The following is a 23,961-nucleotide window of genomic DNA, read 5'->3' on the forward strand; positions in this document are numbered from 1 at the left end:
ATGGAGGTAAAACCTGCAGCCCCTGCCTAGCCCCGAGCTACGAGCTGCTGCACCATGGATGAATTATGGCTGCCATTGCCTGGCACGGCTGTGGCCCATGTGTCAGGGGAGCTGTAGTTTACCCGCACTCCAGAAGGAAACCCAGGTTAATGACAGTTACATAGACCTGTTTGTCAGTCAAAAGTGATGCTTCACTGGGACCTTGCCAGACTTTCACTCAGCAAGTCATTGTGGCGCAGAGCTGTTTTTCGTGGGATACCATCCCTCATTAAGATAAAGAAAGCTTGAATTGTTTCCAAGCAAGTTGAGAGCTATGCAGAGACTGCAAGTGATCGGCCACTGAGAGGTGATTTATGTTATCGCTTACATGCACTTCGCTCTTTGCCTCTGTCTAGGGACGTCCCATATCTATAAACGTATATCGCTACTGTAGAGCATATATCACTTTGCAAGGATATAAGGAGAACAGTGCTTTGTTGCTGTTTAAACATTTTTTTCTTAAAACCCAGCTCTGTATATCCTTGTTTTGGTGTACTGTCTAATCGCCATTGCGTTAAGTTGGTCCTATGGGCTACAATGTTTCCTTAATTCTAGCTACAACTCTTGCATGACTTTGGGATTTGGCAGGGGCCAGGTGAGGGAATAATTTAGGAGAGCTCAGGTGGTGAAGTCATGGAATACATGAGTTTGTTGGGAGAAAGGCTAGAAATGGAAGGAACCTATTCCTAAAATACTGCTGCCTCTCTGCCATAGACTCTCAGCTGTAGAGGCTGCCTGAAGCTTGGGATGGGGTTTGGCTCCTTTCCAACACCAAGGGATTCTGTAGCCAGAAGCCTTTTTATTTTATTTTTGCAGCTCTTCTGCAGAAGCCTCAAAGTTCTGCACTAGCCCACTCTTTAAGGAAGGCTTGTGGATCATGCTTTGCATGAGAAAGGTCCCGTGTTCAATTCGCAGCATCTCCAGGTATGACTGAGAAGAAGCCCTGCCTGAAACCTGGAGTAGCTGCTGCTGGTCAGACAGTTCTGAGATAGATGGACCAATGACTTGACTCAGGCAACCTCATATATTAGTATCTTTACTGGGTCTGTGACAGTACAATAAAGATAACAATTCTTGAATTTATATTCTAGAGTTTTTAGGAGACCCCTGTTCCCTTCACGGAACTTAACATTCAGCCAGGGATCTCTGGGAATTGTAGCTCTGCGAGGGGAACAGGGGGTCTCAGTTCTCAGCATCTTTAATAAACAGCACTACCCAGGATTCTTTGGGGGCAGCCATGACTGTTAAGGTGGTATCGTAATGCTTTAAATGTATGGTGCAGATGTAGCCTTAGCCTTAAATGTAGAGTTCCTATATAGCCATGACCAAGAGAAGGCTCCATGTGGTGTTTCAATCAAAGGTGCACAAGTTTTTGAGAATGTGGTGCTGTGTGGTCTGGTCTGGAAATACACCTCAAGCTGTGTGTAGGAGACACCAGGAGCCCATCTGGTGCTTTTAAAAAACCCAAAAAAACTCTCTCCTTCAAAAATATCTCTGTGCACTGAGCTCCTGGAATAAATAAATTGCATTCCAAGGTGGATAAAGGGTTGACTTCATGCTGCTGGAATTTGGCAGCGCCATTTGTCACCACCCAAATCCAATGGACTGGCTCTTTCCATTCCTCCATTCTTTGTGCATGCAAGCACAAGTATATAAATCTGTCCTGCAGGTTAGTTACCAAGCTCTTCGAGCTGCTTTGAGGAAGAGGAGCAGGATCACATCAGTTGCTGAAGTTCATTTCCATGCAGCGTTCTCCTTTCCTCTTCCCATTTCTCTGAAATGTACAAAGCAATCGAGCCTACCAGAACGGTTGCCATTGCAGAATGTCATTAGTGAGCCAACATATACCGAGTTCTAATGATAACACACACACACACAGAGAGAGAGAGAGAGAGAGCACGCCAATGTTGTTTTATGTGCTTAAGCTTCTGGAAAGCATGGTCCTTGGATATTTGAACATTGATCCCCGCCGCCCCCAGATTTTCTGCATTCAGAGAAATGGGCTCTACAGTCTCAGGGCAGCGTTCTTTCACAGCACAGATCAGAGTACACATGTGGTGGCTTTTCCCCAATTGATTTGGGGACAAAATATTTAATCACCTATCCTTAATAACCAAGCAAACTGTCCCTAAATCTCCTGTTCTTGCTCTTGCTGCCCATTTACCAGCCCAAGGCTGCTCCATAGAGACATTTTGACTTTCCTCCTGACAGCTCCTTGCATGGCTATTGGGGGGATGGAAAAGGCCTGATTTTATGCTTGAATCATGGTGCCAGTGCATGTGGCAAATAGATTTATCAGAAAAGTTTATTCGCACAAATTGTCTTGAGTATGGACCAGGCAAAGCCTGATGCTTTTGCTGTCACCCAATTTCCCTCCCTCTCATTTATAAATGATTCAGTGGAGGAATTCCTCCCTTCTGCTACCCAGATGGTCTTCTGGAAAGACTCGATATAACAGTGACCCCAGGCCATTGCCTCACCTTCCACCTAGCCTTTTCTTCCTCCCCTTTCCACCTTTACTCAAGATATATAAGAAACTGTGACCCATTATTTTGTTCTTTTAATCTCCTTTGCTGCTTGCTTTGTTGTGTTGTGCTTGTGTGTTTCGTTGCTTGTATTATACAGTTCAAAATTCTTCAATAAAAACTTATTACAAAAAAGATAGCTCTGACAATATGTGAGAAGGAAACCTTCTTGCTGGTTTTTATTTTGTTTGGAGTGGCAGTAAGCCAGGCTTTATTTAAAACACACACACACAAAAGATAAAAACAGACTGGTCAAAAACTGACCATATGGCAAGTTTTAGTTTGAGAGTATATGAAGGAGAACGAGAATGAAAATTTCCCTAGACAATAGAAGGGTGCGTTCCCTATAGACATGCTATTGCTGACTATGATGTAAATTTGTAGTTTAGTTCATCGTGTTCAGACTTGGTTCTTAGAGCTCTCCAACCATTACATCTCATACGAGCCATTGTCATTTGAGCCAAGTGCACCATAGTTGCAGCCACCTACCTTTACCCTGCTCCGTGTTCCAGTCTCCTCAGTACAAAAGAGCAATGTATGTAACCAGCAGCAAGAGACAGCTCCCATCAACTGATGTCTAGAATATCATTTCTCTTGAGTAGCTTTAAAGGGAGGAGGATTGCAGGTGTTTGTGAAATGAGAAGTAGTAGTCAAGATACTTGAAACAGGCTTCCCCACAAGCACTTTGCCAGCAGGGAAATATATGGTCCCACCCCACACTGCCTCACACTGTAGCAAAAGCACATGCAAATCCAGCAAGTGAACGTACTTGCATTTTTGTGTGTGTAGCCTTTGGTGATTTTTTGCGAAAACATGTCTTTGGAGAAGGACCTGGCAAGGGAATGCCTCTGCAGCTGGGGCATGAGTTTGTGTCCTTGAGTCAAAATGAGCTGTTGATGACCAGAACAAAGGAAAAAAAGAATGGTGGTATCTTATATTTACTGCCTTTCCTGTAGGGAAGGGTTTGTAGGACCACCTCTGATTTGCAGCACTAAGGATGCCCCCCAGATTTGGATTATGTTTGTACACTTGCTGGTCGGCCCACATGTCCTCAGATAGGCACGAATTATTCCCATGGGTGTGTCAGGGACCAGAAGAGGTGGTGGAGCTAAGGACTCCAAATCAGAAGAGGGAGAGCATATGCGGCCAGTTCAGAAGTGCTGCTACCCAACAAGCTTGCGGGGACCAGTGTCCCATCAGTCAGAGGATGTGGCACTGCCATCCTTTGACTCAGAGAACTCTGTTGAAGACCTAGTGAGACCAGAAGCTCTCCCTCTCCATTGCAGAAGTAGCTCTACTGGAGAGGACTCTACTCAAAGCAGCACCTTCCAGTATGGGCAGCGGGGCTCACAATTTGGATGCAACTCTTGCTGCTATATAGAGCCGAGCTCTGCTCTCCCATAGCTCAGTGCTTATCTCCAGCCTGAGCCCTTCATGAGATGAACACTCACAATAGGTGTAGCATACAAGGATGTAGCATTAGCCAGCCTCTTGTGACAGCTACACAGCAACAGCACAAGGCCCTTAAAGGAATGAAAAGAAACCCTGCCAATCATCTGTGAGGGAAATGATATATTGATTCAGCACCACTGAAGGCCGAGATCAATGTGCTGCTCTTCTTCTCCCTCCTCTCTCTGTCCTCTCCCCGCTTCCTTTGCCCTGGCTGCCCAGGTGTTGTTTGTGGCAGAGGTAGGGACAGGCAGGCATCGTGGAATCGGCAGGCCCGGGCAGTGGTGCTTTTGTTGAGGCCTCGAGCGCCATTCATCAGCCTCCTAATGAGCCATCCCAGGGAATGGGAGAGCGAAGCAGATAAAGAGGAGCATTGAAAAATGCACAATATTAGGTGCCTGATGAGCTAAATCTCATCAATAAGACACTGAGCGTTAGATAGTTTGGCTCATGCTGCTTCAGGCTTTCTCTCCACATACGCAGGCACTCATATGCAAATGCCAATGTTTACACTTTACTCTGCATCCTGCAGCTTCTCTTAATCTGTTGAAGGTTAAAGGAGATGCCCTTCTCAAGAGCATTTGGCCTTTAGGCCCTTCTGCTTTTCGCAGGAGCTGGGGTCTACAGCCACTGTGCCTACTTAATATTGGCCAGAGAAAGCTCAGAGAAAGCTATAGATAGGAGAACTCCTGGAAACAGTGCTGAGTTGTCAGTGGAACAAAGGTAATGGAAACATTAGCAGACAATATGTAAAGAGCAGAGCAGGCCTCTAGATCCTTTAGTTTATTTGTGAGATCTCAGCCCTGCATTTGTGTCAGAGAGGGCCAACTGATCAGTGGTAGAGCATGCAGAAGGCCCTAGGTTCAAGCTCTGGAATCTCCAGTTAAAAGGTTATCGGGTCAGAGGACCTGGAAACATCTCTGCCAGAGATTGTGGTGTTTTCAGTAAGAGTTTGGTGTAGTGGTTACAGTACTGGACTGGGAGAACCAGGGTTGAAATCCCTAGTTGGCCTTGAAGCTTACTGTATTGGGCTTCTTGTACGCTGCTTAGCGATGATTGTGATTAAGCAGTATACAAATAGTTGAAAGGAAATGAAATAGATTCATTTTGATAGGTCTCCTCTATCTAAGTTACTATCGACCATTACTTTTAATGTGCCTACTCTGAGTAGGTTTTACATCGGATAGAATCCTATGTAAGCTTTCCTCATTGTGGTACCCTCTTGATGTTTTGGATTATAAAAACTGGCTGATAGGAATTTCACTCCAAAACATCTGGAAGGCACCAGGCTAAATTGAGGAGGGCTGGGCTATGTGCTGGAATTGCCATACTTCCAGGGTTTGGGGGGAGTCATCTCAGCAAGTTATCGGTGGCTTTCTTCATGTTTGGTTTTGTATTTTATGCTCAAATGTTTGGTTTTGCCTCAGATCCATTCCTTCCAGGAACTGGGTTCAGAGCCGTGAATTCTAAAAGCTCATCCCATATTGACTGTGCAGTCACTGTCCTGTTGCATAAAAGTGTGTTTTGGTCTATGTCATTTTTAAAAGATTGCGCGCAGACTTATGATGAGCCCAGGAAAAGCATTGTCTCCTTACACAAAGAAGTTGTTAGAGCTATGTGGTAGGTGCTGGCTGGTGTCTCGCTGTCAGCTGCTAAAGTGCTTCTTATCTTTGCAGATCAGCACATAATCCCTGCTCCAAAGCTGTTGGGGAGCATGTGGTGTTAACATAAGTCCTTGCCTAAAGATGCCAACTTACCTTTGCCTGGTTTTATGGGCTTGGTTACTATTTTAAACTTATTTATTAATATCCCATCCTTCCTCCTAAAGGAGCACATGGAAGCAAACCACATCCACAACAAAACATTTTTTTAAGCATTTTGAAAACAGCTACGGTTAAAAACATTCTCTCATCCTGTGATTTCGCAGTTGCCAGGAGCACTGTCCTTCAGCTGTCGAATGCCTGGGTAAACAGCAGTGTTTTCAAACTCCTCCTGAAAGTCAATAGTGATAGAGACAATCACACCTAACCGTGGCATTCCACGAACAGAGCCACCACTGAAAAGGCCCTGTCATGGGTCATAGCCCCCTTCCCGCAGTCACAGCCAACAAGGCCTCACTAGCTGTTCATAGGGGCTGAGATAGCTTATAATGGGGAAGGTGCTCTTTGGGGTCCTTGGGTCATTTAGGGTTTCATATGCTGGCACTAACACCTTCATTTGTGCCAATGGCTCATTGGCACCCAGTGCAGTGCTTTCGGAACTAGCGACACATGGTCTCATTGGACTGCCCCAGTTACCAACCTAGCAGCCTCATTCTGTACTGACTATAGCCTCTGGACTTTCTTCAAGGGCAGGTCCTCATACAGCACATTACATTACAGTAGTCCAGACAGAAAGTCACCAAATTATGGGGGTTTGCAAAATGTGTGTGGTGGGGGAGAGATTTGGGATTTTGGCCAGTCTTAGACAGTATTCAGAGTGCTGAAGACCAAGGATGGACGGAACCATCTTATTTCCAGTCTGCTTCAATCTTGCATGTGTTTGTAAGTCTGTTCCATCCTATTTCCACATTAATCTGTGGTTTTTAAAAGAAAATCTATGAAAATTAATATTTACACATTATTGAAATACATATTTTATCACAAAAAGCTTATTTAAATATGTATTTTTTCTCAAAGCATGCATTTCTAAACATGTTTTATGTTAAAATATGCCATTAATACTTTTTTACACATTTTGGTGCATATTTTGAGCCATAAAATACAGAGATGTGCAACATCTGAATAATAATTGCATTCCAATCTGTATATTAGTCCAGGAGGTGCGAATTAGGTTGGTTTGTATAAAAATGTGGACTGAATGTAATTATCCTCTACCCTAATAGACACTCACTGATTTATTCTACAGTGGGATCCATCCGGATTTCACTTGCCTTCCCCATGTAGCCAACCCATCGGATCAGAACTTGGTGCCCTCCAGTGATATCAGCATACAAGGGGGGGGGGGGTTGGGGCTCAAGGTCTTCTATGGCCCTGGCAGGTACCATTCATGCCTCCAGCATGTACTGCACCTACAGATCTCTCAGCATCTGAGGGACCCAACCAAATGCTTTGTGAACCCTATTTGCCCATGTACCTCCCTTAAGAGAAGGCAAAAGTAATTTCATCTTTTGTGTTTGGAGACTTAATAAAAGTGGCAAAGAGCCAAAGCAGGTTATCCTGGAGTCAGTATGTGTGATAGCCTTCCCGTAAATAAGAAAGAGCTGGCTAACACATCATTTGGCATAAAGTTGATCTACTGAGCTCACTGTTGGCTTTGCTAGAGCAGATTCAGTGGCCTGTTTTAAATGGGTGTATCACTGTTAGCTTGAAACCACAATCTGCTCTCTAGCAGATCCATGCCAAATCCTCCCACTTCCCTTTGCAAACAGATATTGAACCCGCTAATTCTTAGGGAAAGTTCTTCTACTATTGCATGATTATGGCAACCTGCCCAACTGTACTTTTGTAGCTGGGAGTCAGACAGTTCAAGAGCAGTTACCAAACATAATTAACTAGTTAATACTTACCCCAAGTTTTAAAGAACACGAAGCCCTCTCTGTCTGTTGTCCATTGTATAAGACGCAGTATCCAGAACCTCTCAGGACTGAGAACATTAAAACAGGGTTAGTCTTCAGAGGTGATCAAAAGGTAAAAAGCAATCCACTGCTCTCAAGAGTGCCTTTAAACAGCCCTGATAACAGGTCAGGCACCTTGCTCTCAAGCAATGCATGGCTCCTCAGCTGACTGCAAGTGGGAGAAAACTGTGTGATGAGAGATCACAACAGACAAACAAGATACGACCAAGGAGCCATCTTCAATTTATTCTCCATCTGTGTTGCTTTTTTGTGCCTGAATGGTTTGCAGTTAGCTTTTATAAGTAATAATAGCCCTCCTTGGAAGAGGCTTGAATTTCTGGCCTCACCTGAAAAGGGAGGAGGGCAGGCAAAAATGGGAGAGTCTTGCCATGCTGGAGTGTAATTGCCATGCATGCCTGTTAATGTACGGCCATCATTTGGCTTGTGCATTATGAGGAGACAAGACAGTTATTAATAAACAGCATAGCACCCACATTGGTTCTCTCTCTCTCTTTCTTTCCCAAGCAGACTTAATGAAGCCAAGTTTGCAAATGAAACATAATTTCAAAGACAGGCGTGTTGTCGGTAGGTCTAGGGATGATGTATGCCTGTTCTTGCTCGTTAGCAGCTGTCTCTTTAATTACTGCAGATGCTAACGAGATGCTAACAGCATATGGTGGCAGAGAGAGGAGATGCACTTTGCACCAAAGTAGAATTTGTTTTGATGGTGGCCAGCTGGGAAAGAGGTGGCAGGACTGAGGTCACTTGGGATTTTTGTCTTTACCCCTCCTGTTTTCATCTTCACCCTAGTTGGCATAAAAGATTGCACAAGAAAATACTGAAACACTCCTGGGGACCAGCTATGTAGCATTACTATACGTCTGATCCAAACACTGTTGAAGTCAATGTCTCAATCCACTGATAATAGTTTTCAGAGTGATGTCTCTCTAGTTCCCCCCTCACCTTCTCAAATGTCTTTCACACTCATCCTATTAATTTCCATCTCTTCTCCCCTGCTTCAGCACCTCACTTCCAGTCCATTTTAATCATACACACCTGACTGCTGAGGTTGACACTTTTTCAGCTGGGAGTCTACTGGCTCCTTTTGTTTACTTTTAATTGCACGACAATCACAGACTTCCATTTCTTTTATTAGAATGAAATCGTGTGACCATTTAGTAATTGAAGAAGAAACAACAGGAAGCATTTATTTCACGTATCTAAGGATTGACTTATGAGGCACATGGCTATGGAGAGTTGTAGAATCTGGATTTTTTTGTACTGATGAGACAAATTCATAGAGGATATACAAATCCATTCCTGACTATTGACCATGCTGGCTGGGACTGATGGGAGGTGGAGTCCGACAACATTTGGAGGGCCAGTTTCCCCATCAATGTAGAGGAAGGCAGATTTATGTCCAGCTTGTCTCTTAACTTCATAATGCTGGAAGCTCTGAGTGAACAATAGTTAATGGATTGTTTTGCAGTTGTCATATATCCTTTTCTGAAGAACCAGGTCCTGGCTATTGTCGGAGATTGATTCTAGGTTATATGGCTCATTGACTTGATCCAATAATGGGTAAGAATGAACATGGAGAATTAATTTGCAGAAAAACTTGTAGAAAACCACATCAGTCAACCCAGATACCTACTGAACAACCACTTGAGATAGCCCTTTATGGTCTACTTTATCTTATGAAGTCTTTGCTCATGCCTTGTCCATCCCCATGTATTGGATATTTTGTGCTGCCCAATTGAGCCTACACTTTGGGGGGAAATTAGGGTTATAATCCCTGTAGATCAGTGATCTTCGGTGAAGTTCTGGAATTTATAAAGTTCACACATGCTTTTTCACTGCTTTGTTTCTCAAACCATCATGTACCTCAGCATTAATAGCTGCCATATATTCAGAAAACACCTTGTCCATTATTTTGTTTATGTGAAAAGCCAACTGAAACAATTGACTTGTATTTTGCAAAGAGTAGGATTTTTCTGATAAGATTTTCCAAAGAATGGCTTTTCTTGGCAAGATAGGGGTCAAAGGAGATACCATATGAAAGCAAATGGAGCAAGATCCAAAGGTACTAAACAACATACCGTAATCATTAGCCAAACTTTGATCTTACTACAACACTGGTCATTTCTGTGTATACATTCGAAGCATGTTCTCCAGGGTCCAGCAAATTATTATTATTATTATTATTATTATTATTATTATTATTATTTATTACATGGAAGTAGTGTTTAATAAAATCAGCCTCCAATTCAAGTTTGATTTGGAAACAGCTGCTTATTTTAGGTATTTCAAGGGATGTTCTATCTAATGCCCTGTCTTCCTCCCTTCTCTTTAGGAGTGTGCAGGTGAACCTCTGTTCATGCTTTACTGTGCCATCAAACAGCAGATGGAGAAGGGACCCATTGATGCTATCACTGGAGAGGCTCGCTACTCCTTAAGTGAAGACAAGCTCATCCGTCAACAAATTGACTACAAAATGCTGGTTAGTGCAAGTGGGAGCCTGGTTTTCTGGAATCTGATCAGCAGGGTCAATGTTATTGGGGGGGGGGGTAAGAAATTCCACTGCAAAATTTTGCATTCCCCAAAATTTCCAACCTAATGACTGGAAAAGGGGGTAAAGCTTCCAAGGCAGTTTGATGACTTCTCATTCTCTTGCCCATTTCCCTCGGCATTCCCCCAATATGCAACCATAGTGCAATGTGGCAAATCCCATCATGCAAATATATTTACCTTTTTCTCTCATATAGACGCTGAACTGTGTGAACCCTGAGAATGAAAACGCTCCCGAGATCCCGGTCAAGGTTCTAAACTGTGACACCATCACACAAGTGAAGGAGAAGCTTTTGGATGCTGTGTATAAAGGAGTCCCTTACTCACAGAGACCTAAGGCAGGGGACATGGACCTGGGTAAGTTGCAGAGCTACAGATGTTTGCTGTGCAGTCAGTGTATACTAAAGGGTGGATTTACACAACCAGTTCATATTGCATTTGTACTTGCAGAGGTAGCTATGTTAGCTTGTTGCAGCAAAAGCAACAGTCTAGTGGAACTTTAAAGAGTAACATACTTATTTGGAGCATCAGCTTGCGTTGGTTTTGTCATATACAAAGGTCTCTAGTCCATGAAAGTCTATGCTACCAAAATAAAATCTATTAGTCTTTAAGGTGTCATCTGTTGCCAACCACTTTCCTCCCCACAACCTTTTCCCAACTGCCACTTTTCCAAAAGTTGGGCTCTGATATAGAAAGAGAGTCCATCAAGCCTTGCAGGAAAGGCTGCATGAAGGTAAGTGGTTGGCAGGTGACTTAGCATCCCAGACCTGCTTGCATACATTTTAGCTTAGAAATCAGGCCTTTGCCATTGTCCAATGTAGTTTGAAACTTAGATGCCCTTCAATTTGCAAGCGAGGTCATCGTTCAATCTCCTGCTGGGGAAAATGTTCTTAATGTGTACTTGCTGGTCCTAGCACAACATCAGATGCTGCACCATGGAATGTAAGAAGGAGCAAGTCTCAGCGCTGCATTCTGTACTTTAGTCTTCTAAATTCTGCATTTGTAAAGATTCCACACATAACATCCTGAAATTTAAGAAGAGCTATACATTTTCTCATTGATGCTTGTTGTGAATCACCTGAATAGATTGTTGGACCCAGAGTTTGGAAGCCAGTGTTTTCATTGGCTGAGACAGTAGTGCTCAGTCAGCATTGAAAATTTGAGATTCTCAATAAGGGAAAATAAAAGGAACACGGGTCAGCTGCAGATATTTCTGTTGCTTGGAGATTCACTGAACGGGGTCAAGCAGTAGGATGGTGCTGCTCAAGAACAGTGATATCCCATTTTTGCAAATGGAGTACAGACAGGAGAAAATGAGTCAGTTATTCTCCATCTAAATGTTTGGCCAGCCTCATCAGCATAGCTGCTGGCGGCGCACAAGACAGCCAAGGGTTTAAAGTGGGGTGTGGCTTTTAAAAACTGTTTGTGCCACGCCTCACTCACATGCTCTCCATGCCTTTCGTTCTGTGATCTGTCCAAAGTGAGCACGATCCCCAGTGACCCTATGCCCTTCTCTTCCATCGGTGCAGAGTGGCGGCAGGGCAGGATGGCTCGGATAATACTGCAAGATGAAGATGTCACGACAAAGATTGACAATGACTGGAAAAGGCTCAACACTCTCGCCCATTACCAGGTGTGGTGGTCTGCTGGGTTTAGCTGTAGAGGTGTGGCACAAGAAACTGTGTGGCACATCTAAGTGCCACAACTAAGTTCACTCAACTTTAGATGCTTCATGTGTACAGTGTGAGAGAAGGGCACTGCAGACAACCTCTGCATCTGATACAAGAGAAATGCATGATACACTCTTGACTGTAATCTGGATATTGTGTAATGTAGATTAATGATCAGTCACAAACAGGACAGTTCCTGAGTATACTGCCAAACAATCTAGAGTGGTCTTTTAATATACAGTGGTACCTCAGGTTACATACGCTTCAGGTTACATACGCTTCAGGTTACAGACTCCGCTAACCCAGAAATAGTGCTTCAGGTTAAGAACTTTGCTTCAGGATGAGAACAGAAATTGTGCTTTGGCGGTGCGGCGGCAGCAGGAGGCCCCATTAGCTAAAGTGGTGCTTCAGGTTAAGAACAGTTTCAGGTTAAGTACGGACCTCCGGAACGAATTAAGTATTTAACCTGAGGTACCACTGTATACCCTGATGCACCCTTTTGGACATCTAAGGGGGTTGGCTCAGCCTTTCAGAAGGGATCCAGTTTGAAATGACATGGGTTGTGGGCCAGTGGGAACCACTCACTGCTTGCCTTTGCAGCTGCCCGCAGATAGTAGGCCACCTTGTCACTTGCCAGCTTTCTGCATTCACAGTCAGCCTTGCTGGGGCAAGGGACTGTCAAGTTTCCATCCTCTACACACCTAGCCCAACATGGCTTCTCCTCAGAAAGAATTAAGGCAGGGACAGGTAACCCTTTCCAGCCCAAGGTCCTCATTCCCTTCTGGACAAGCTTGAGGGCATCAAGGGGAGGGGCAGAGGCAGAAGTGGGTGGAGCAATGAATGAAAATTTATCTTTGTACAGCAGGCTAGTTTCTACACACACACAGACTTCTATCCTCCATACAGTCATGCAAAAACACGTAAGGAAGAGTGCACAGTAGGGTCAGTGAGGGGTGTGGCCTACTAGGCAGAATTTTGAGAGAATTCTGGAGGGCCATATTTGACCTTTAGGCCTCAGGTTCCCAACCCCTGAATTGAGGGGTAGTGTACTAGTGTGGGGGTATTTCCTCAAAGTGGGGCAGTTATTAGGACAATACCTAGCTAAATGTTTTAGAATGCGAGCAAGATACATGAAAAAAGAGAAAATGTTTAAAAATGTAGAAAGTTAGAATTTCCCTCAGAGCAAGTTAAGCTGAGGAGAGGATAGAATGGGGATGTTGACCTGCAAGTGTAATCAGACTACCTCAGCTTCCATCTTTTCCCTGAGGCATGATGGTCCGTTGGTCCATTGTATCGAACTGCCTTTGGGAACCCACTGAATAGGCAATTGCAATTTCAGCTTGTCTTAGTGTGAGGAGCTACTGGGATGAGAGATGCATGATATGTGGATCTGAAAAGACCATTCAATCTTTGTTTTGCTAATATTCTTGCTATAGGTGACAGATAGTTCCTCTGTGGCCCTGGTGCCCAAGCAGAATTCAGCTTACAACATTTCCAACTCCTCCACCTTCACCAAATCACTCAGCAGATATGGTAAGTGAGAAAACAGCCGTCATTGCTTGCTGTCTGGAATTCTGGAACAGTCTGGAGATTAGGAATCAGTCTTCCTGAAGCAAAGGCAGAGCAGAAAAGATGCAATATTGCAGCCAAAGCAACTTTTCTTAACCCCTTTCCAATGTCTCATGCATCAGTTTTGGAAGAGAAAATCACCCAAGCCCACCTCAGTGCTACTTATAGCAAACCTACCAATGTCACTTCAGAAATTCTTCTTCTGATTCTGTCTCATCCCTCTACCTGTTGACTCGTCATATCCTGTGTAATTACTTCTGCGAAACTTGTATTTTTTGTCAGGGTCTCTTAGTTAAAGTCCCTGGCAAGAATAAATTTCCATGTTAGTTGATGAGGATAAGTAAGGTATCTATTGTGACACACCCTTAAGTTAGCACTTTGTTGCGGAAAGGGTGTGGTGGGGGGGGGAGAACTACAGCTCTTTAACGTTTGTTTAAGAAGTGTTTTGATTTGAGCAGAACTTCCTGTGCACAGCATTGGATACAACCCAGTGTGTTTGAAGAAAGAGTTTCCTTTCATCTTCCCCCTTTAAAATGCAAAAGCAGCCAGTTAAAACTAGCAGAGCAGAAAAAGATGTCTGTCTGTCTGTCTGTCTGTCTAACCATATTTATAGCCTGCCGTTCCTCCTCAGAGATCCCAGGGGTCCTTCAGAAGTATCTTATATGAATGGCACAGCAGGTTGATGTCTCATGTATTTGATAGAACATGTATTTGGGCAGGTTAGGACTGGAGAGAACCTGCCAACAGTATGAGCTGGCCTTAGGTTTTAGCAGCTTTTGCTCACTGCTTGCAGTTCCCCTGGCAGTAAAAAAAGAAAGAAAGAGGAAGTCCAATGATTTCTTGGTTAATAGAGCCACCCAGCCTATGAACTTTTGTTGCCTGGTTCTAAAGGGTAGCCCAACACGAATCATATACTCTTGGTGGTGTGACAGGCCTTGCTGCAAACTAAGTGAGGTGGAGGGAGGACAGCTGAGGCTGGAAGGCAGCAAAGGAGGGAGAGGCGGTTCCCATTGCATGTGGTTTCCTCACAGAGAGTATGCTCCGGACAGCCAGCAGCCCTGACAGCCTCCGTTCCCGGACCCCCATGATCACTCCTGACCTGGAGAGCGGCACCAAGCTGTGGCACCTGGTGAAGAATCACGATCACATGGACCAGCGAGAAGGTGACCGTGGCAGCAAGATGGTCTCAGAAATCTACTTGACCCGCCTGCTAGCCACCAAGGTAAATCGGAAGGAAGGAAGGCTCTACCTAGATGCGTTCTAAAGTTCGAGTAGATGTACAGACTGCCAAGTCACACACAGAATTTGATGGGTCTTTCATCCTACCATGCTGTCAAGTTTCTGCCCTCTTCAGTCTTGCTGTTATAAATCAGCAGAGAGTATATGGAGACAACTTATTATTCCATTTGCGATGATTTCTGGCCTCTTATCTGCTTAACACCAAACACTTAAGGGTTTGGAGTTCTCACTGCTGCAGTTGCATCGCAAGAGATTCTAATGATAATATAGCATTGCAGCAGCAATTGAAATCCAAGGTTCTTTAGAGAAACTTATCCCTTCCCCACAGCATACATTATCAGCCTCTGGGCCCATTATCACAAGATGGGAGCTAGCCAATGCTTACTCTAGATGCCTTGCTGTCCCAGAGTGATCTGCTCCCTGCACATGCTAACGGCATATGTAACATTTTGCAAGAAGGATGATGCACTTTTCTTGCCCAGCCCACTCATACCTAGCTCTAGTAAAACCAGCAAGCCAGCAAAACTAAACCAAACCACACTTATACACACCCAAAACCAGAGGTCATGAGCAGAAGTTCCCTACATAGGCTTCACCACTAGCTCTTGGGCTTCTGTGATAGCACGGCTGCTGTTGTCTTAAAATTTCTGTCTCTGTTCACCTGCTCCATTCCTTGAATTCCTTACACAACTTTTGACCTCAAGGAATAAGCAAAAAGAAAGGAAAAGAGTGTGTTTTGGTTTGAGTGACAGATGATCAGGCAATCAGACAGACAAGCCAGTTTCAGTCTTCAAGGTACACTCTCCAGCCCAGCCCGGTGTCATGCTTTAAATACAAAGACAACCCCTAGATGGGATTTTAAAATCCCTTTCTTTATTTTTCCGGGCCACTGGTAATCCTAATCAGCCCACTTGGCCTGGTGATAGGCATGGGCCCAGGTTCTTCTGCCTCTCAATATATGCAGAGGGACCTGGCTTCATTCTTTTAAACTCTTCACCTACCTATGGAGCATTTCTGGCCCCAGTTACATTTGGACAAAAGGAAAAAACCCCAAACACCCAGCTGCAAAGACTAGTTTTGCATCCTAGCTGTTGACGAAGCAAAACTGAATCCCAGCCTCCGGTTGCTGCAATCACTGATTTCCCCTGTGCTCATTGTTCATATGCTTGATAGACGCCCTCATTTTATCAGCACTCTGCATCAGCAAAAGCCGAGGCAAGGGAGCTTTAAAAGTCCAATGGCTACTCACACTGTGTAATTGCTGCCCTGGTTTCTGATGTAAATCAAATGGTCAATAATATAAGATTTGTACAAAAGCAAACAAAAATAATATTGTCGAGTTCTGAGAACTGGAGAAAGCCACATTAATTGCAGGAGCTGGCATGCAAATGGCACAGCCGAATCTCTCTCTCCCTCTCTCCTACTTTATTCCCAGACCAAATAATAAATTGTAATAATCTACCATAGCTATTTATTTTCTCACTGGAGGTTGGCTGCTGTGTGTTGCTGCTCATCCTGAATCAAAAACATTCCTCCAAGAGCAGGTGGGGAAACAGGCTAATTCTTGCAATTTTCAGAGGAGTGTGAAGGAATATTTTGGGGGGTGGGCACAAAATTCGCCAGAGTTCTCAATGCTGTAGCAAGCCGCCAGCTGCCACATTTCTTATCCCAAAATGCCCCCAGTGCAAAGTGCATTCTGAGATAAAAATTAATAGTGGTGTCTGCCACAAACCACCTTGACAATCATCATTAGGATGGATTAGGTGGGTTGTCAGCTGGCTCAGCATGTGCCATCTAGCTTCAAACAGCCAAAGAAAAGAAAAAAAAGATGAAAATGGGCGTGCTTTTCATGAAGCTTCTCATGGATTTCTATCATAGTCTTATGAAGAAGAAGAGGAAGAGTTTGGATTTGATATTCCGCCTTTCACTCCCTTTAAGGAGTCTCAAAGCGGCTAACATTCTCCTTTCCCTTCCTCCCCCACAACAAACACTCTGTGGGGTGAGTGGGGCTGAGAGACTTCAAAGAAGTGTGAGTGGCCCAAGGTCACCCAGCAGGTGCTTGTGGAGGAGCAGAGACGCGAACCCGGTTCCCCAGACTTACGAGACTACCGCTCTTAACCACTACACCACACTGGCTCTTATGTGAAAAACTTAAGCACAGCACTAATTACTGCTTAACTTTGCAAATTCAACACAGTTCAGGTGTATTATACAGTAGAACCTTGGTTCTTGAACTTAATCCATTCCAGACGTCCATTCGACTCCCAAAACCGTTAAAAAACCAAGGCACAGCTTCTGATTGGCTACAGGAGCTTCCTGCACTCAAGCAGAAGTGGCGTCGGACATTCAGCTTCCAGTAAACCTTCGGAAACTGGAACACTTCTGGGTTTTCGGCATTTGGGAGCCGATTTGTTTGTCAACTAAGCTGTTTGAGAACCAAGGTACTACTGTAGCTTCATGTATTGAATGTATTTCATACTTCAGTAGCTATGTGTTTATCTATCCTTGTAAGAACTTAAAACCTTCAGCAAGCCAAGTATAGCATTCGATTGAACATGAATGAACTTGTGGCTAACACACAGTGACCTGGAACTCTCAAAAGATCAGGGTTATAACCAAATTCCTTTCTCTGCCTATAAAATAAGTCTTACCATCAGAAGGGGATTTTTAAATTCAAGATTCATAAGTGACTGATACTGCAAACAAGTGCCCCCTAATGGATGGATACTAAGAGGGTATCGTCTGGTGCCCCCATGGGGAAATGGTTGCACTCTATGACAGTCTGCTATGGCTAAGCCTACTTCTGAATTGCAGATGAAACACACATGGCAGAGTGCTTAGATTCCTTGCATTTTACTATGTAAAACAGCCTTCATTGATGCTTCAGTCTTACTTGTAGAGTAGGCCCAAGAACAGGTGTCACCTGATCTGCTTTGTCTATGGATGTTGTGAAGAGATGAGATCACTTCTGTAACACAGCCTGTACATTTCTGTGGCTTTCACTGGCAATGCCAGTGTCATTTCAGGGCATAACTTTTCTTCTTATAATCTCAATGGGATCATTATGCCTTCCAAGCAGACTATGCCTTCATTCCATTGCCACCGTTTTTCTACATCCAGGGAACCTTGCAGAAGTTTGTTGACGACCTCTTTGAGACCATATTCAGCACCGCCCACCGAGGGAGTGCCTTGCCTCTCGCCATCAAGTACATGTTTGATTTCCTGGATGAACAAGCTGATAAGCACCAGATCAATGACTACGATGTCAGGCACACTTGGAAGAGTAATTGGTAAGTAGGGCCCACAGCTCGGTTTTAGAACACAATCTGTGCATGCAGAAGGGAGTCTCCAGGTGGGGTGGTCTGCAACCCTGGAGAGCCCCTGCCACTCAGTGTAGAATCAGATACTATATGCAACTCTGGGCCTGCCTAATTCAGCCCTGCCCACCTTGTGGTCCTGTCCATTGCTGGCATGTGGCCTTTGGGGGAGTGGGCAACAAGGAAATGTGGCCTTTGGGATTGAAAGGATTCCCAACCTTGGTGCAGACAATGCTGAGCTAGGAAACCTCACAGGAACTCTTGGTTTGTCCCAGTTTTTCTCAGATAAGAGATTAAGTGGTAGAAATCGCTTTAGTCGTGTGGGAAACCAAGTTCCCAAAGGTGGAAAATGAATGTACAGTGGTACCTCTGGTTACGGACGGGATCCATTCCGGAGGTCTGGCAGTATCCTGAAAAGTCTGTAAAATGGAAGCGCCCTTCTACGCACACATATGGCGCGATTGAGTGCTTCTGTGCACGCACACGGCGAAGCCCGCAAGTATACACTTCGCAACCTGAAGATTATGTATCCAAAGGGATACGTAACCCGAGGTACCACTTAAATCCCACTTTTTCCTGGGGTAGGTGAAGCCTCCAATATGCATTCAAACAGTTTCTGCTAGATCACTTTCTGCTGGCCTATCAGAGCCAGTGCAAGGGAGTTGGGCACACTGCCCTGGACCAGTGCAAATTGAATGTAAGTTAATATAACCGTCATAGCTAAAGATTGGCGCAAACTTCACCATCATAATTAGTTAAGAATACAGTAGGAAAGTTAGCACCAGCAGCATGCATAGCACTAGAGAGCCAAATTCTGTCTTCCTATCCATTTATACTAGAGCACAGGGGGATTTGGGTGCTCAGCGAGTGGTGAGATGTGACAAGCCCTCTGCTACATGCAAGGTTTCATGTCTCCCCACTGCGTTCTTCCCTTCTGCCGATTTCATCTCTCAGATCCTCTTAACTATTTCAGGGGACAAGAACATACACTCTCATCTCTGGCATTTGTTAAATGGAAGTCCAAATTGCTTTTGTATAGTTCAGTAACTGTCAGTAATTAGCTGGGCTGAAAAAGAAACATTTTTAAATGGCGATATGAGAGCATGGAAACGCTTGGAACTGATTTATCGCTATGCTTTCTGTAATAAAGGAAGAGTTGGTGTGTTGGGAGGGGAGAGGAGGGAGAGAGGGAAGAATCCCAATGATGCCTGGTTTCCAATTCAGCAGAGTCCAGGGAGGCAGGCCCCTGCATACTAATGGCCATGCTTATTCCAGGGTGATAATTCAATGTGCAGAGTTCATTTCTTGAGATCATTTCCTGAAATTAAAATGTGCATGTGTGCCCAGCACTCACATGATAAGAATACTATAGAGCCAAGCATTTGGTGTTTGAGTCAAATGTATTCATGGGAACCTGTGCCTGAGGTGGTATACCTCTGTGCCTGGGCTATACCACTTCAGACTGCAGCTGAGGGTCCAGATCATGGAATACTGTTCCATGCACACACAAAAATCATTCCACATGGAAAATGAGATGCCAGGGAGAATGAATTTGGATTAGCCTTCTCCCTTACATTGTAGGTTTCTATGTGTAGGAATCTCTCCTAGCTAGGCTCAGAAGCTGTGAGGAATTACGAGAGGGGATATCCCCAGAAATCTCAGTGTGTTGGCAGGGGTCTGAAACTTGGTTCTCTCTCGGAGAGAGATTGCTTGAGCTTCCCCAGCAGCTGTGAATTTCTGGGGAAAGGAAATAGGAGTCACTCAGCTGTACAGAATGGATTTTGAAGATCCAGTCAAGAGAAACATGAATTCTGGGTTGGGATGGGTCTGGAGCAAGTAGCAGAAAGGGGCAGAAGAGCTAGTAAACCACGTTTCCAAATCACTACCATCTATGGAGATTAAGAGAGAATATCTATCCTGTTTTCTGGGAATCTGACTAGCCAAAGGTTATTGCCAGCCAGGTCCTGTTTTTAGTTACCAAATAATGTGTTTCCCCAGCCTGACTTTCCTCCTTTCTTTTCCTTTGCAGTCTACCTCTGCGCTTTTGGGTGAATGTGATTAAGAACCCCCAGTTTGTGTTTGACATTCACAAGAACAGTATTACTGATGCCTGCCTATCAGTGGTGGCTCAGACATTCATGGACTCCTGCTCAACTTCTGAGCACAAGCTAGGGAAAGACTCTCCCTCCAATAAACTACTGTACGCCAAGGACATCCCCAACTATAAGAGCTGGGTAGAAAGGTGAGTGGCTTCAACCATGGGGGAGGTGGCCTTGCAAGATGCAGCTGTGTAAGAAGAGTTGCTTTTGTAATGTGTGCTCTGAATGGCTGGAAAGCCTGGCAAACCTGCACATGTATATGAAAGAACCTCCCAGGACTGGAGGGTGAAGAAATCTTCCTAGCCAATTGGAAAAGACAGGTTGGTTGGTTTTTCAAAGTGAGGACAATTGCTCTCAGTCCCCAATGACTAATAAATAAAGCACATGGGGGGGGGGGAATGGGGGAATAATGGAGGCACCCGTTTGTAATGAAACTGCTGCCAGTGTGATTTGTAGGGAAAGGAGCAGAGCAAAATCTCTAGCCAAAGGAGCTTGCAATCTTAATTAATTTTGTTAAAAGTGCAAGCATGTCATATTGGGTAAGATGAAGGCAGGTTTTGGATTTTACCAAGAAGGTTCTGGTTCACTTTTCCAGGCATGTTTGTCTTGTTAACAAATTATTTTCCCCACCCCACAAAAAGTTTCCTACTGAAAATGAGTCACACAAGAAGAAAGAGTGGAATTCACTGGAGGTAGCTCAGTTCTGTGAAAGACCTATCTGTTGCTACCACTACCACCATATTGATATACCAGGCAAAACCATGACATTTTTCTACCCCAGCTGACAAAGAGGGGGGAAATTGACAGAGGAACATGCTCTGAAAATGGGGTTGAAGCCTTAGTTCTTCCCACCAGGCTGTTTGCAGCATGAGAAGCAGTTTCCTTGAGCTCATAGGCCCCCATGGACAATGTGTAAGAAATGAACGGGACACTGTTAAGTAGGTTTGCTCAAAGAATCTCCTTCCTCCTTTTTTGCTGGACTCCTTTTTTGCTGGACTTAAAAAAAAAAGTTCTAGCAGCATTTAAATTTCCCCAGACCTGTTGTTCTTCACAGCATGTCTAGATTTCAGGATTTGGGGTAGTAGTGTGGAGTTGTCAATTTGTTTATAAGTTTCCTGGGGACCTCAGGAGTGTAGTGACTTCATATTTCTGGGCCAGTTGTGATGTGGATGGATGGAAGATGTCATAGCTTAAGAAAGATTAAAAGGAAGCTTACAGGTATGATGCATTGAATTGAGCATCCTCAGCAGCTGCAAGGAAGGGTCCAGCACAATCAGGAGTCTTCTGCTTGAAGCAGTGAACCCCACGCCCACTTTGAGAAGATGAGGGGAAATCCTTGTCACTGGTGTCTCCAGATGTCTGCCTCCTTTGCACTCCAAATGTATCTGTGGTTTTGGGTAGGAAAGTGCCCTTGTAAGCATCTTAACACCATCCCTTGGCAGAGATTGTGGCCAAAGGATAGGGGAGGCCTTTGATCTTCACCTCCCAGAGGTGTTGCCATTTGCTCCTGACCAGATGCCTGTTCAGCATTGCTCCACTTTTCTTGGTTTCTTGAGGATGCAACAATGTTCTTCCATTATCCCAGCTGCGCCACAGCTTTTAATTCAAACTATATTAATGCTTCATATTTCTGATTGAGAAAGGCAAAGGACATTGCATTCAGAATTATTTCTACTTATTTATACCGCTGTGTGACAAATACATAGACAGAAACTTTTGACTGCCATCATGCACAGTGGTCCCCTTTCTCTTCTGTGCCTCTGTATCAAAGAGAGAGCAATTGGGTCAAATTTCTAATAAATATAATAAAAAATATTTTTGAAGGTACGTACACCAGAAATTTCCCCCCTCCACTGCTCACCTGCTCCATAGAGCCTACCTCAGAGAAGCTCCCATCACAGGTGTGCTGTTCAATTTCTGTCTGCAACAACAGAGCAAAGCCCAACAGAGTTTTTTGGAATTGCATAGAGCCCTCCATAGCAAGCAGCTGCTTCACTACCAGCTGTTACTGCCAAGAACTGCATCAACAAATATCCCTCCCCTCAGTTTATATCCATGTTGCCTCCGTGTTCCCAAGGGTATATGCATCAAGCATAGATGATTATATCCGGGGGGAGTGGGGGACAATATCTGGTTGATGGGCTGGATCCTGAGCTCCCCTATTCCCCTCAGGCCATTTTGACAGGTGGGTAAGGATGTCAGCCTGTCAGTTACCTGACATCACCATGACATCAGCTGAATGTACGTCAGAGGAAAGAACCAGGCATGCAGTCTAAGTGTGCTGCTGATTCTTTCCTTTCTCCCTTCTCGGCCTAGCTTGATCTGAAGCAAAGCGACAAAGGAAGATTCCTGCCAAAAGCAATGATTGGCTGCACTGCAGAGTAGTGCAACTGATCCCTGGAGGACTTGCTGTTGCCTCTGATAAGTGCTGACAGCAAGCCTTACTTGCCAAGGAACATTCAGAAGCACGCTTTACGGTTCCTGATTGTTCCTTTGCAGCCGTGTCAGGTGTGTGGGAGGTGGCTATGGTTTGAGGGAAATAGACTTGCGCCACTCCTGATTGGCCTAACTTGATTTCCCTCAACTGATGAAAAATTTCATTTTTTATTGTGTTCTCCTTCCATGGACTCAGGACAGCATGAATGGTTCTTCCTTCCTCTATCTTTTTAAACTTCGAAACAGTCCTGTGAAACACTAATCCACCCACACATTAAGATTGTCAGTGGAGAGACTTCTGACTTGCCCGCCCCTGAGAGCTCTTGTGTTGGCAGGCTCAAGGGAAAGGGCCTTTTTTGTGGTAGCTGGCAGGTATCCATTGGCCCTCATTGTTACAGGTGTTTAAAGAAAGCCTTAAAGACCTATTTGTTTTCACTGGCTTTTGCTTGTGTTGTTTGCTATAGCTGTTTCATAATATTCCTGATGGTTCTGGATTGCACTTGGTATTGGATTTAGTTGGAGAGGTGGTTTTTTTCCATTCCTGCTGATTTTTAATATTGTGATTGCATTGCATTTTATCTTGCATGTTTCAGTGAGTAGACCTTAAAAGGTGCTGTACAAATCCTTTTTTAAAATGAAGTGATTATACGGCTGATAAAGAGGGAGAGAGCTGGCCAGGGCTGAGTAACTGAAACCTGGTCTTTCTGGTCCTAATCTAGAAGTCTATCCATTACACCACACTAGTTCTCACTAAGGTATCATTGTGGATTCTCTATTATGCTGTTATGGTGGCATTGGCAATGGCTTGTCTGTGGACAGCCTTGTGTATCTTTCCCAGCTGTCTGCTGTTGACTGAATATTCACTCTATATCTGTCTTGGATGCTTACAAGGTCTGGGCATTCCTCTGATCCCTTCAAATACCCATTTTACATGCTCCTAACACTTCCTAATTTGCCACAAACTCAACTGATCACCACAAACTTCTCAACTAACCAACCTATTGCGGTTGAAGTTACACAAAGGTTTTCTGTACTCCAGTAGCGGTCTGCTTTCAGTTTATTGATGGGTGGATTGAATTTCCTCCATAAGGAGCCCTGTTGTCACAGTGTGACTGTGCAATAGGAAATCCAAAGGAGCATGAGATTCTTAATCTCAAGCCCCATGTTGGGCAAAAGATTCCGGCATTGCAGGGGGTTGGACTAGATGACCCTCGTGGTCTCTTCCAGCTCTACAATTCTGAGATTCTATGAGTCATTTGGCACAGGAGTAGAAAACTGTTTAATTTGCTTCGCATAGTATACTGTACTCAGTTGCTTCAGTTTAATATTTTGCTTTGTTACAACAAATCACTTGTTCTCCTTCTGGATGTCCCTAGATTTGTCTTCAGAAAAGGTTTTCCTTCTGACTTTCTGTCTCTCCTGCTCCCTGCTATA

General features: G+C 44.2%; 1 protein-coding gene and 1 long non-coding RNA gene across 6 annotated transcripts in view; one reads left to right on the forward strand and one right to left on the reverse strand.

Moving 5' to 3' along the window:
- The window catches only part of PLXNA1 (plexin A1), a 299,658-nt gene that overhangs the window by 261,768 nt on the left and 13,929 nt on the right, over window positions 1-23,961 (forward strand). For 2 of the 4 annotated variants that reach the window (XM_080996879.1, XM_080996880.1), the window contains exons 24-30: window positions 9,983-10,129; window positions 10,395-10,554; window positions 11,679-11,830; window positions 13,304-13,400; window positions 14,468-14,658; window positions 17,796-17,965; window positions 20,022-20,234. In XM_080996879.1, the coding sequence (XP_080853005.1) occupies window positions 9,983-10,129; window positions 10,395-10,554; window positions 11,679-11,830; window positions 13,304-13,400; window positions 14,468-14,658; window positions 17,796-17,965; window positions 20,022-20,234 (1,130 nt within the window). The remainder of the gene's footprint in view (window positions 1-9,982; window positions 10,130-10,394; window positions 10,555-11,678; window positions 11,831-13,303; window positions 13,401-14,467; window positions 14,659-17,795; window positions 17,966-20,021; window positions 20,235-23,961) is intronic. The other 2 variants (XM_080996881.1, XM_080996882.1) reach the window with 2 other exon arrangements.
- Window positions 2,714-23,951, reverse strand: LOC308472274. Of its 2 annotated transcripts, none has more exons than XR_013983397.1 (3): window positions 21,971-23,951; window positions 7,582-7,658; window positions 2,714-6,005 (listed from the first exon to the last, which is right to left on the reverse strand). It is a non-coding gene; the product is annotated as an uncharacterized lncRNA (long non-coding RNA). The 2 variants fall into 2 exon arrangements; XR_013983398.1 differs by lacking the exon at window positions 21,971-23,951 and adding an exon at window positions 11,276-11,668.

The sequence above is a fragment of the Podarcis pityusensis genome, assembly GCF_964106645.2.
Source record: "Podarcis pityusensis genome assembly, chromosome: 2".
In the NCBI taxonomy this organism is placed as follows: domain Eukaryota; kingdom Metazoa; phylum Chordata; class Lepidosauria; order Squamata; family Lacertidae; genus Podarcis; species Podarcis pityusensis.